The sequence below is a fragment of the Pinus tabuliformis genome, chromosome 9 (genome assembly GCF_031772625.1).
Source record: "Pinus tabuliformis cultivar Carrire ecotype Pingquan chromosome 9, CPIR1, whole genome shotgun sequence".
In the NCBI taxonomy this organism is placed as follows: Eukaryota; Viridiplantae; Streptophyta; class Pinopsida; order Pinales; family Pinaceae; genus Pinus; species Pinus tabuliformis.
This window is the reverse complement of record NC_142307.1, coordinates 1,573,291,945-1,573,306,431: the sequence shown is the minus strand read 5'-3', so window position 1 is coordinate 1,573,306,431 and position 14,487 is coordinate 1,573,291,945. Positions and strand designations below refer to the sequence as shown.

General features: G+C 38.4%; 1 protein-coding gene across 1 annotated transcript; it reads right to left on the bottom strand.

The window, feature by feature from the left end:
• Positions 1 to 1,024: 1,024 nt before the first annotated feature.
• Positions 1,025 to 1,840, bottom strand: LOC149154676 (uncharacterized). Its single transcript, XM_089444198.1, has one exon. The coding sequence runs from the start codon at positions 1,838 to 1,840 to the stop codon at positions 1,025 to 1,027; it is 816 nt and encodes a 271-aa protein (XP_089300324.1).
• Between the last annotated feature and the right edge of the window lie 12,647 nt (positions 1,841 to 14,487).

Genomic DNA, 14,487 nt, shown 5'->3' with positions numbered 1-14,487 from the left:
AAGATTCTAATATATTTATTAGGTTTTTAGGATAAAAAAATAAAAAAATTCAAGACAGAAGAAGGAAAGTAAAGAGCTAAAGAACAAAGAGAAGCAATCCATGGGCTACTTAACTTCCATCCATCATCCCTATTAAGAGTTTTACTCATGTTTTTTTATTTCAATGACTTCTCTTAATCTTTGGTGATGGAATTAATCAACCCTTGCGAGGACCTTAGAATCATCTAAGAAAATATCGTTCTTCATTAATTCAACATGTTTGGCTAGAGCATAGGAGTGGGTCATACAGTATCTAAGGTCTGCTCCGTGCTCGTGAATCCTTTGTGAAATGGAACTACCAGTCTCTCCGATGTAGGGGGTTCCACAAGAACACAGAATTAAATAAACATATTTCATGAATTTGGGATCAATAGGGTCTTTAACAGATCTTAAAGAGCTACGAATGGTTTTAAAAGGTCTAAAGGTGGAGCCAACCTTTTTCTTTTTAAGGATTCTAGCAATCTTTTCAGTTGTCCCTTGGATAAAGGGAAGCTGGACATTAGAGGCCACCCCAACCTCTTTTTTAGTTTTAGGTCCCCGACTAGCTTTTAAAAAGGCTCTGAAACCTTGCAACTTACTATAACCATTCTTCTTGAAGACATTAAAGAGATGGTTTTTCTCATCCATCAGATGGTCTTCATTTGAAACTCGAATAGCCCTAGTAGCTAGAGTATTGAGAACACCTAGTTTCTGGGCTGGAAAGTGATGAGATTTAGCATGAAGATACTGCTCACTATGGGTTTTCTTACGAAACACCTGGTGGGAGAACGAACCATCATCTTTCCTTGAGATGAGAACATCAAGAAAGGGTAAGCTTCCATTAACCTCACATTCCATGGTGAATTTAATGGAATCAGACTGATTATTAAGATGCTCAAAGAAAGAAGTTAACTTTTCCCTACCATGGGGCCATAGGTTGAAGGTATCATCAACGAATCTCTTCCACAATTTTGGTTTAAACCGAGCAGAAGCTAAAGTCTTGGATTCAAAGTCTTCCATAAAAAGGTTGCCAACCATAGGAGAGGGGAGAACCTATCGCTACTCCGCATGTTTGCTCATAGAATTCACCTTTGAAACTAAATAAGGTTGAGGTCAGGCAAATCTCTATAAGCTTAGCAAAATCTGGATTCGTTATGCGATTGATAACTTCAATAGCTTCTTTAATTGAGATGTTAGTGTAAAGAGAAACAATATCAAAACTAACCATAAAATCATTAAGATCAAACTTAATATCTTTTAACTCATTAACAAAGGAGAAAGAATCTTTAACAAAGGAACTAGACTTACCTATTAAGGGTTTAAGATTCCAAGCTAAATACTTAGCCAGGAGATACGTAGGCCCACCTGTGGTATTGACAATAGGTCTAAGGGGGGCCCCTTCCTTATGAATCTTAGGAAGCTCATAGATCCTAGGCATGAGAGAGTTACTTTCTATAAGCTTGTGACTAATTGAGCTTACAGATTTATTACACATAATAGCCTCTGCAACAGCTTTTGAAACCTTTTTAATGGGGTTCTTATTAAGCTTTCTATAGTTCCCACTATTGCAAAGGTGATCTAACATTTTCTTCTTGTAATCATCTTTGTCCAAGATCACCACCCCTCCTCCTTTATCAACTTTAAGAACAAAAACCTCAGGGTTATTGTTTAAAGATTTCAGGGCTTCGAACTCCGCCTTGCTAATATTTCTTTTAGGTGGCATAGCATTCTTTAAAATCACAGAACAATCTTGCCTCATGACATTCTTAATGTGATCAGGCAATTCCTTGATGCCAGATTCAATGGAGGAAAAGATCTCCATTGAATTTAAATTCATTTCACTATATCAATTAAAATAATGATTCATAATCATAACTATTATATTTCATAAATTAATATTTAAATTTAATTAATAAATATATAAGAACTTAATATTTACAATAAATTCTTCTTTTTCTAAGGAAGAGGGAGAATTAGTACCATACATATTACATTAAAAAATCGAATTAGAAAAAACAAACATATTTTATATATATATATATATATATATATATATATATATATATATATATATATATATATATATTTAAATTTAATTAATAAATATATAAATACTTAATATTGACAATAAACTCTTTTTCTAAAATAGAAAGAGATTTAATACCATACATATTACACTAAAATAATAAACATATTATACATAGAGATATATTTAGCTTACATTTAGATTTGTCAACTTGTAAAAGGAATCAAATATTTGAATGTGCATTAAAAAAAGATTTGCATATTAAGAGATTTGAACTTGGTACATTTAGAGTTAATATGTATCTATGCAAGTTATGTATGCATTCAGTAGGAGATTTGCATATTAAGAAATTTGAACTTGATACATTTAGAGTTAATATGTATCTATGCAAGTTTTGTATGAATCTCATATAGAAGAATAAATTATTTGAAAGTAATTTTTCTTATATAATTAAAACATTTTGTGTCATAACCAAGGAAAAAAACTGTATAATATATAAAAAATCACCATAAACTTATATGAACTTGAGATTTATTAAGTATTAAAAGACATCAAATCTCTTTGAAATTCAAGAGTATATATTTTATAAAAATTAAAATATTATTATTTCTTATTTAAAATAAACTCATCTTTACCAATCCCAAATAAACAGAATTAAAAATTATAAATCATATTTTCAAATTGTATTAACTTAAATGTCGTTAGAAATAAACAAAGAGCTATTAAATTAGATAATTATAAAACTAAACTCTTCCTGGTATATATCTGAGTTATAAGCATCTTTACCGCTAAAAGGAAATGATAAAAAGTTATGAAATTAGACCCAAAAAGCTTTTCCTTACAGGTCCGTAGTAACAGCATCTTTGCCACTTTGAGAGAAATGATAAAAATCAGCTCCCTCGTTCCTGTATACCTACCAAGTGCTTACCTTCCGAGGTTGGCATATATATATATATATATATCAAAAGTCAAGTGATCATATGGCCACTGTCTCGTCATGTTCGCGTTTCTCCTACGAAGAGATTTATGCCTAGGCCAGGTACTTATTATATTTTTCTGTAAAAAGGAAAGTAATTAAAGCGATATTGCGTTTGCCTAAGAAGGAAAGTAATTGAAGCGATATAGCGTTCTCACCATTACATTCCTGTGCTCCAACAAAGTAAAGCAGGACTGGCATGAGCTGTTTGCAATTAATAGAGGGAATGCTTTTCAACAAGCATAGCAGCCAAATATTATCTGTAACTTCGATTCCAATCAGCACGTACACTGATTGATTGTTGGCTCTTACGACTTGTCCTCACATCTAATTAATTCACAATTTTAATTCAAACATCTATATATCTCGCCTCCTGTGCAGACCATCCTACAAAGTTGTTTAGCACGCAATATTCCTTTCTTCTTGTTCTAATCTGTTGGCAATCCCCTTAGTTCCTGCTTACATGGCAGCAGCTCTTGCATGGACTGTTCAGCCGCCGCGGTCGCCGCCTCCTCCTCTGCAGTCACTAAACGGCCACCCCTTCTCGTTTCCCCGAATCGCCCAACTCCCACCCAAACACTGTATCTTACCAATATTGACGATCAATTGGGATTAAGGTTTCATGTGAACATACTTATGTTTTATCCACCCCATGCAACTCTTCCATGAATGGTAATGGGATGACAATTTTAAATCATAAATTTCAATATAATTAATTTCATTTTATTATCAATTAATAATTAAAACCTAAATCTTTTAATGTAGATATTAAACCTAAATCTTTTAATGTAGATTTTGTCTTTCTATTGCATTTTATTTAAAGTGCATTTGGTTCATCTAGTTAAAAGTTGCACATTTTACTCAATACAAAACATACAAGAGAAAGGAAACACACCCAAATCTTAATTCATGGTTCTAGATTTTGTTAGTAAAATAGAAGAGCATTAAAGTTTATCAAACATAGCTATCAAATTTGAAAAAATTAATATGGAAAAAAATTGAAATTATATATCTTACAAATTTTCATAAAATAATTTATTATTCTTTGTTATAAAAATTTATTATTTTTAGAAATTATAAATTTATTATCTTCTACTATATAAAATTGATTGTTTTTCACATTGTATTTTTTTTTAATATACAATTTACTGTTTATTATATTTTTTAATATAAAAATTTCAGCTTTTTAATTTTTTTTTTCATTAACACCTAAACCTTCTAATTTTTAGGGAGGGAGCAATTAGAATCTTGTCTATATATAAGTAATATGACTATTGACGTTCATGAAGCGGAAATAGGGAGGTGTTCACATATTTATCAAATGAAGAAAAAAATATAATTTTTAAATATTAATATAGAAATTTAGGTTTATAATATTTTAAATATTAAATTTTATATTAATAATTTTTTTTACCAAATTCCATTATCATTGTAATTTGGGTGGGGAAAAGTTGTGTATGTATGTCCATTTTATCTGGCAATGCCACACTTCACATATTTAGCACCAGCCTCCATGAAAGATGATGCAGGAACATTCAGCTCAACATTACTATTGTATTCTAGTAGACATAGGGCATCTTGTGTTTCAAGGAAGTAGTTTCCTAAGCATTGAATTAATGTAATTATTTAATGTTTTGAGTGATTTTAATGAGAATAGGAATTAATTGAATATTGTGAGGCATAATTGTAAATGTTCTCGAATGTAGGAGAACATGAGAGATTTAGAATAGTTGAGTGATGAGAGGATTGAGAATTGATTGTAAATCTTCAATTAGGAGTCAATTCATGATTTTATAGATTTGAGAGAATCCTTAGGGATGAGAAAGAGATTTTAGGATTTTGTTGAGAAGCTTATGGATCTAAACCAAGAATTGGTTTTAGAATCCCTTTTGTATAAATCTAAACCTAAAAGGCATGATCAGATGTTAGAGAGGTTAGATACAGAGAGAGGGAGTTTAATATTTAGTTGTGTTTGTAAGACTACGGATAGATAATGATCAAAGGCCATTAAATTAAAAGATCAGGCCAAGGAGAGACAAAGAGTCCCATTATGTAATTGTTTGTTGATATATATATATATATATATATATATATATATATATATATATATGCACAAAAATTCAATTCCAAGTTGTATAAGTGTGTCGTTGAATATAGAATGATGAATGAATGAATTAGCATATCCTATGTAACAGAGAGTTACAGGCAAAGTTCAACAATTACACAGAAAGGAACATGATGAAGAGGATCATACTGGATCGTTGAATCCATTAGAGGGATCAAGGCCAAAGCTCAGGAGGAATCGTGTAGTAAAACAATAGAAAGGCCGAAACCTTGAAGAAAACACAAAACCCAAAACGCTGAAGAAATAGCGTAAAATCATAAGTAAACAGAATAGTGGAGTAAAGTATCGTTGAACAGCAACCGTAGATCTAACAGATCAATGACTAGGATTAAATCGCAAGGGTAAAACAATCGGGATCACATCACAATCTTTCAAAGGGAGGAAGTGATTGCGACATGCGATGCATAGCCAGACCCAAAATCTTATCAAATGTGACCTAGAACCCATCGGGTCAGAAATACATATCGGATCAGAGTTTTAAAGTGGAAGAGTCAAGTGCAAGGACGATGCGATAGCCGATAGCGATAAGCGTTGATCGGAGATCGGGCAGATCGGCGATCGAAGGTCGGGCGTTTCGGAGATTGGAGATCAAAGTAGCATAGAGGAAGGTTTAATATGGAGGAGCGGACCCAACGATATATATGAATGTGGGTATATAGTTTCTGAGATTCACTTATGTGGTTTAGAGTGGAATTTCAATGTATTTCTTTTGTATTCCATTCAAGTGTTGTGCTGAGTATTTTAATGCAAAAAGTGTTATTTAAACGCGTCTGATAGTCATATATCGGAGTCGGAGGGGTGATAAAAGCATATATGTGGTATGACCATGGTAACTGTGATGAGCGATTACGATAAAGGTAATTCATTGGGAACTGTGCAAAGGCTTATGAAAGACGGAAAAAGGTATGTATGTATGTTTTTATGTGTGTTCTCTTATAGGAGAATTATAATGGATAAAATCGCCGATAGAAGGGTTTTAATGGTTTTCCAATTATAACCCAAAGTTGTGAAGTGGGGTTTGGATATATGTGTGGCCATAAGAATTAATAAAGGTTTACAAGGATTGTTTAAGTCCTGATAGAAAGGATTGGAAGGGCTAGTATGTGGTTAATGGATAAATGTTTCCATATAAGTTCTAATTAAGGGGGCCTTAACCATTGTTCATTTAATATGAATTATTGACCGGAAGGTCATATAAATTCTTAGGCAGAAATGGTTGTTGCATAGGTTTATGCATACTGTGGGTAAAGCAGGGGTAACCCTGCGTCATTTGGTATCAGAGCAGAACAAAGAAATTATGTGTGAAAGTTTCTTCGGAAGAATTTAGAACAGAGATATGTGGAAAGAAGAGTATGCAGGCAAGGGAGATTAGATTCTAATTTGACAGCGAAGCAACCAGAGTAAAGCTGAGAGATTGCAGGAACATAAAGAATCCACTATAATATCCTGTTTCAGAGATTTTCCCCAAAACCCAGTAAACTCCAACCAAATACACATAAATAATATAATAACCGGGAAACTCAAAATGATAAAAATAACAGTGCTGTAACATATCATAATATAGGCATGAAATATAAGTAGATACTCGAGAAATGCAAAGAGAAATGCTAAGCCATTTTATTATACTGAGTAAATGGAATGAGTACAGGAGGTGATCAGAAGGATGGCACCTCGACTTGCACCAGGCAAGTGAAGAAATACACTTAGAATAACAAGGAATGGCCTCTATGTGGATGCTGCTGGAAAACTATCGTGCTGCTGCTACTATTAGAAATCAAATGAGGATTTGGGGTTGTTCCCCTCCTCAGAAAATGCTGAAACTCTGGAATCCGCCCTACTTAGAAAACCTAGAAAAACCCAGAAAGCTTTTTTGAAATGGCCGACCCCCAAAAATCACCCCCTTGGGGAATCACGCAATCCCTCAAGGCCTTGCGCTGCCACTGAGTAGAATCCTCCAAAATACTGCCTGAAACTCTGCCAAACCCCTCCAATATGCAAGAGCTAATCCCTTGCTCAATATCCCAGCTCAACTCCTCCACAAATCTTCAACCCAGAACTGCTCCCAGAAGAACTGCGTCCCTCTCTTCTCAAGACTGTGTAGTCTTCCAATGCTCAGCTCCACCTCAATGTAAAAGATCAAAACTACTACAAAAAGACTACTGAAAATACCTTTCTCGAGTAGGAACTCAAAGTCCCCCGAGGCTAACGGTGAGATCTCTGAATGGAGACACTCAATGCACTAAACAGTGCTGCAAACAGGCTAAATAGCCAGCGTGCTCCAAGTCGAAGTCACTAGCTCAAATGCTCATAATATAATGACAAAATGAGGGGGCTCCTCTCTCCTTTATAGGATTGGCCTCTCCCAATCCCAAGGCTCACCTCCTCTAACGTAATCCCCTCTTGCCACGTGTTCCCTTTCCATCTGCATAGTCCCTCCAAGTGTCTGCGTGGGCTTCATCTCTGTGTGGTCCTTTGGCCCCCTTGGCTCCCCTTTAAGTCACATGTTGTGCTACTAGGAAGTGAATTTTTATTCTAAAAGTGAGTTATGTCCCCTTTTCCTCACCTTTTTATTTACAAATAACTATAGAAGGCAAAATTGAGCAAAATCGAATATTCTAATTAGCCATAGCTAATTAGGAATATTACAGTCTCCCCCGGCAAAATGTTGCTTGTTCTCAAGCAACTGAAGTGATGGACGCTGCAAAATTTTCTCACTCTCCCAAGTGGCATCCTAATCCGGTAAATTCTTCCACCTCAACAAGAATTCTTGGACCGTCCTACTCCGTAGCTGCCTCTCCCTAGAATCAATAATAGCCTCTGGTTGCAACACCAAATGCCGCTCATCATCCGTGGGTGGTAGCTCATCTGTCACTGTCACATGCTGTCCCAACGCCTTCTTCAAGAATGATACATGGAAAACGTTATGAATCTTTCTACCTTGGGGCAGCTCCAACTCATATGCTACCTGTCCAATCCTGTGTATCACCTTGTATGGCCCATAAAAGCAGGGCTTGAGCTTTTTAGCCCCCTTCTGCTTAGTGACGACTATCGGTATGGCTGTAAACATAGGTAGACCAAGTCTCTTACCTCAAACTGTCTCTCCACCTGACCCCTGTTAGCATACAACTTATGTTGGTTCTGCGTTGTAGCCATGTTATCCTTGAGAGCTCAGAGAATATCCTGACTCTCTTGGATCCAAATCTTGGCTCTCGGAGCCTTGCTAGCACCAAACATCATGTTAGTAAAAGATAAAGGATGATATCCATACAAAGCATAGAATGGTGACATACTGATGGACATGTGATGTGTAGTGTTGTAGCAGTACTCCCCCAGATGTAGCCACTTCAGCCATGCTCGTTGCTGCCCACTGACATAGTTATGCAAGTAACCCTCCAGCCATTTGTTAACTATCTCTGTCTGCCCATCCGTCTGTGGGTGATAACTAGTACTCGGTGTCAACTTTGTCCCCACCAACTGTAAAAGCTTCTACCAAAATCCGCCCATGAAATGGCTGTCCCTGTCACTGGTGATGGTCTTGGGAAGACCATGTAACCTGAAAATCTCTCTGAAGAACAACTTGGCCACCTGCGCTGCTATGTAGTGTGCGAATATGGAGAAATGGTGTGAGTACTTTGTCAACCGATCAACGACGACAAAGATGCAATCCTTGCTCTGTACCATGGGCAACTCTATGATGAATTCCATCGAAATACACTCCCATTTCCCTTCCAGAATGGGAAGAGGCTGCAATAGTCCTGCTGGATGCTTCATATCCCCCTTGTTCCTCTGGCAAACATCGCACTCCCGGACATGTTGGAGTACGTCCTCCTTGAGGCCCTTCCATGAGAACCTCTCTCTAATGGCCCTGTAGGTTTTGGTAAACCCTTGATGACCTACCAATGGTGAATCATGTGACGCCTGAAGTATCTTCTTCTTGAGCTGAGACCCCTCAATCAAGAAGATCTGGTCCCTGTAGTAGATGATCTCATCAACCACCCTGTACCTATCATCTTCCACCTACCCATCCAAAACCTCACATGCAAATCTGTCCTTGGAGTACTCTACTAAGAGTCGAGCCCTCTAGTCTACGTCCAATCTCATAAGACACAACATGGCTGGCCTACATGAAAGGGCATCTACTATCACGTTGTTCTTACCCTTGACATACTCATTGTTAAAGTCATATGCTTGGATCTTGTTGATCAACTTCCGCTGCCTCTCCTGTAGCTGCTTTTGCTCCAAAAAGAACTTGAGGCTATTGTGATCAGTCCTCACCCTAAACCTGCTACCCACCAAACACTATTGGTACTTAGCCAATGCATGCATGATGACTAGCATCTCCTTGTCGTATATAGAATACAACCTCTTGTGCAGAAGGAGCTTCCAGCTCTCAAAGGCTATAGGGTGACCTCCCTACTTCAACATTGCGTCGATCCCCTCTCCCGACGCATCACACTCCAAAACAAATGGCTGCGTAAAATCTAGCAACGCAAGCACTAGGTAGCTGCTCATAACCTTCTTGAGCCTGTCAAAGGCTCGCTGTGCTGTATCCGACCAACTGAATGCCCCCTTCCTCGTCAAATCTGTCAGGGGTGCAGAAAGCTGTGAGAAACCCTTAACGAACTTCTGGTAGTAAGTACAAATTCCAATGAATCCTTGAAGTTCCGTCATGTTTCTCGGCTCCGGCCAATCTCTGATGGCCCTGATCTTCTCCTCGTGGACCCTCACTCCATCCACTCCTATGATGTGTCCCAAGTATAACATCTCCATCAACCCGAACTCACATTTGGAGAGCTTGGCATAGAACTGCTGCTCCTCCCAAGTCTTGCTATAAACGAGGATATCATCAAAGAACACCAACACAAACTTCCTTAAGTGACTGCGGAAGATGTGATTCATGTAAGATTGAAATCTAGCTGGGGCATTGGTTAGCCCGAAGGGCATCACCAAAAACTCAAAGTGCCCATAGTGACACCTGAAGGTGGTCTTGGGAATGTCCTGCTCCCTTACGCGAATCTGATGGTACCCAGACCTCAAATCAGTCTTTGAGAAGAACCGTGCTCCTCTCAACTCATTCATCAACTCATCGATCTTGGGTATGGGTGTTACAGGGAAAAGTGTCTACACAGAACTGCTTATCCCACTAAGGTGTGGTAGCTACCTTAGAAACAAACAAAGTAAAGCTACTTTCATTTTTCCTTTATGAAATATAGATGAGAGAAGAATAAAGAAGACCAACCTCTGTCTTGCGCTAATCTCCTAGTTCGATTCCTCTCTCTTCTAATAGTCCTTCGCTACTTGCTTCCTTGTACGCCCAGCTTCACAGAGTACCTGTAGAATCAGAGTAGCAAAACACTATACAAGAACATGGATCTATAATAATAAACAATCTAGGATCAGATGTAAATTGACCATACAAATGCATAAAACATAAATAACAAAAGAGTATGGAAGAAAACTTGAATAGCTTTTATTGATAAACAAGAAAGAGCCAAGGGAGTTACAACCAGTTGTTCTAACCCAACATCATCCTCTTAGCAAATAAGCCCTTCTTCACCTCATACAAAGCTTAGATCACCCAACACTCTGATGTTGTCTCAAGAAACCAACAGCAATTCCTTACAAGATGCAAAATTCCAGCCTCCGGATCTCTGGGATGAGGGATCCATATATAGATATCTATAAGGGAGATGAGTCAGCTTGTGATTTGATTAGTGTCTTCCTTCTAATAGTTCTTGCTTCCACTTGGAGATTGATGATCTCTTACTCATCCTTGGTCGAATTCAGAGAGGCAAGTGTCACAGGAGAAGTTTCTGGAAGATTCCATGCCTCTCCACCTCGCGGAATGACACTGCCATTTGTCACTTCTCGCCCATTGCACCCCATAGAAGGGATTTTTGAAATGCAACGCACCCACACAGTGTATTTAGGTGAGATGCAATGCACTTTGCCTATGGAGCAGCTGAAATGACCCTGTTTTGACCAGTTCTGAGTGGTTTTTCATGGAGAACTTCTGGGAGAAGCTGTAATCAGTTGACCTTGTTCCTTTAGGGGTTAGAACAACACTTTTAGGGGCTTAAGAGCCCTTGGTTTATGGACATTTTATGCTTGGGGTTGCAGTGCCCAAAAATGTCTATAATAGTTGCCCCCTAAAGCATGAGGTCGTTAATCTTTTGATGTCGGGTGAAATGCTTTATTATGAGGATCTGAAGTTCTTTCAAGCTGGGAGGAGACCTGTAATAAGATACAATACAATACATTATCTTCATAATATTTTCATGATCTAGCTGAGGCGGGCATTCCCATGCTCAGCTTTATAAATTCATTTTCATGTACATAGGATAGACAATCATCTGAGTGTAGATTGATGATTCTGGTAGAGCCATCATCCCTTTGATTGGATGATTATCTATGCAGCAATGATGTACATTTGATGTCTTTATTTCCCTGAATATATATCGCAGCCCGGATGGATGAAACTAGATCCGGGGTCTTCAATCTCGTTCGATCTTCACTCGAAGTACAAGTCGATCCATGTGAGAGATGTTCTGGAGTCGAACATGGAAAGACATCATCTGATTACCAGCCAATGATGTAATCTGTTAACAGACGCGAGAGGAGTCACCGATAATGATGATGACCCTCAAGGTACTACAGTACAATTCACGTGGTGTGAATAAGTGACTTGGCGTCGAACACCACGCAAAATCTTTCGGTCGAAAGCCAATGATGTAAACCTGTCGCCGGAAGTGAGAAACTTGCCATTGAGGCATGCAAGCTTCAAAGTACTGAAGGGGTTGTTCCTAGATCAACTTCTTGGATAATGAGCTGATGTCGACAAGAAGCGATCCGTCATAGGAGGGCCTTAGTGAATCCCACATCAATGAAACAGAATGGAGCAAATGATTTTAATGGAGGTGAAAATGATCTGGTGATATAAGGTTCAGGGGGGCGGTCACGAAAGAATGGAGTGTAAATGTATTGTAGTGGGTGAGACACAGGTGAATTCTCTGAATGACTTCTCTTGAACATATCGGCGACACTGACGTGATGGATTGGTAGCATTAACCCCAAATGTGGATGGTGTGATGTGACCGGTGAATGAAACAACCCAACCCTACTCGGATGCGGAGTGAAAGTGTCATGTTCAAGAGCGACTTGCTACCAACAAAGTTTCTTCAAGTTTTCTTCCCAATTTTTCCCCAGTCATTGCTGACCAGTACCTCTTTATTTTTGTCAAGCTTTAGGAGGATAACATATGCTTGTTCTATAATTTGCCCTTCGGGCAAACCCATCGCTATGTTTAAATGAGCCTAGCGATAGTGAAACTCGTTCTTGTCTCCTATGGACAAGTTTGTCGCTATTAAGTTTTAACGAGTTTGACGACAAAGATAACTCAGTCCTTTTCAATTTTAGAGAGTCTAAAAAGGAACGTAAAGGAAACTCCAAAATTCCTTTTTCGTCATCTAATCCCTTAAGTCCGAAAAAGTATAAAACAATACAGAAGGGATGAATTTTCGATCCTTTTAACGAGTTGAACAAAACAAGCGCTCGATCTTTTTGTGTAATAATCCCTCAAGTCCAAAAAAGATTAAAATCTAAAGGGGGGATAGCACTTCCGGTCCCTTTAACGAGCTGGAGAGGCCAATGGCTCGGCAATATTTTCATATTTTACGATTCAATTGAAAAGAGCTTAAAGGAGACTCCTCTTTTGAGGAACGAGTGATAAAATTGGGTAGCAGTTGGTTCCAGGTAAGGTTTGGAATTTTCCAATCACGGCAGTGTTACAAGGATGGCTAATGAGATCACTCTTCGCAGTTGTTCCTCAAAAAGGGTAAACAATCAAATGGAGGTGAATGATCGGCCAATACAGAGTGGAGGTGATGATGAGAACACGACCAAGGCTTTAAAGGCTGAAGTACTACATTCACGATGGTTATTTACCAGAAATCGGTTCATTTTTTTTGATTGAGCTTAAACACTGGGGGAAACATTTGCTCATGTCTTATGTTTATTTTTTAACGAGCTTGAACTATGTGCTAAAACTGCTCGATTAATCCAGTCGTATAGTAGGAATGTCTCATATAAAAACAACAATTTTTAGAGTTTTTCCCCACATCCTTTCTTTATGCAAGTTAGGAAACGACCAATCCAAAAAACAAATAAATGGTCGCTCTTTGCTTGCACGCCAAAAGGTTTGCATGCCCCCAGGTATAAAACAGAGTTTCAAGGTCACCTTTTATTCAAACTGACAAAACATTTGTTTTATCAGGAAAGGTCTACCTCTTTCAGGTTACCAAAGATTGTTCTATTCACAGCGCAAACAAAACACTTCTTCAGCGATGTCTACCGAAATAGACAAAGGTGAGTGGCGGAGGCGACTCCACTCACATAACTTTGACGAGAGAATCTTATTCCAGAATAACCCCCTCTTCCAATGATGGACGGGAGTACAGACCAGTCATATATCTCTCGCGGAAACCTACCTTATACCCGAAGTTTTCCTGCCGAAGCAGACCAGGGTGCATGCCCCCTCGGTTTCAGTCATGTCCCCCCGAATCACTCACGCTCATCAGGTGGACGGACTGGAGATTGATGAGACATTCCTTGTGTGAAAAGACCATTCAGGGTAGGTATATGACTATTTGCTATGCGTGATCCGGGAAATGAAATTTGGTCCACGAGCTTGACCACTCTTCCTTCGTGCGGAAAACACATTACTCTAAAGAGTGAGGAGACAATTGCTCCCATGCAATATATATAGTCTCATCCAAGGAGTAGATTATAATCCAAGGGTCCTTGGACTATCATTACGTTCATTTGAACGGTTTTCCCTCTCAATGTTATGGTCACATTGGGAAGGATCCCTAACAGTCGACTGGTTCCTTTGTCAAAGCTTGTTAGATTTCTCATCTCAGGCAAAAGCAATGGCGAACCAAGCGCTTTCCAAGCAGTCGAGGAAAGGATACTCACAGAAGCCCCTTCATCTATGATGGTACCGGCCATAACCATTCTATATATTTGAACAATGATTCGGAATGGTACACTAGCTGGTAAGCGGGGTCTGCCTAGTTGATTCAAGTCGAAGGAAACAACTAGGTTGCTTGGAGGTGGGACCGAATAGATGGCCGGGTACGACTTTGACGAACTTCCTTCCTGCGATAAAGGAATGGGTAAAATTCCCCCATGTTCATCGAAGTCTGTGCTTACGAAAAGAATTTGGACGGTATCATCCTTATTCTCTTCTGTGACTGTATCATATGAAGATGGAACTTCTGAAGGCAAGACCGGGTCAACTGCCACCTCGACCTTTTGACTTTCGTCTGGTATGGGTTCAGACGG

What these genes read in the sequence shown, in the direction of transcription:
- LOC149154676 (XM_089444198.1), bottom strand. Translation starts at nt 1,840, where the DNA reads ATGGAGATCTTTTCCTCCATTGAATCTGGCATCAAGGAATTGCCTGAT.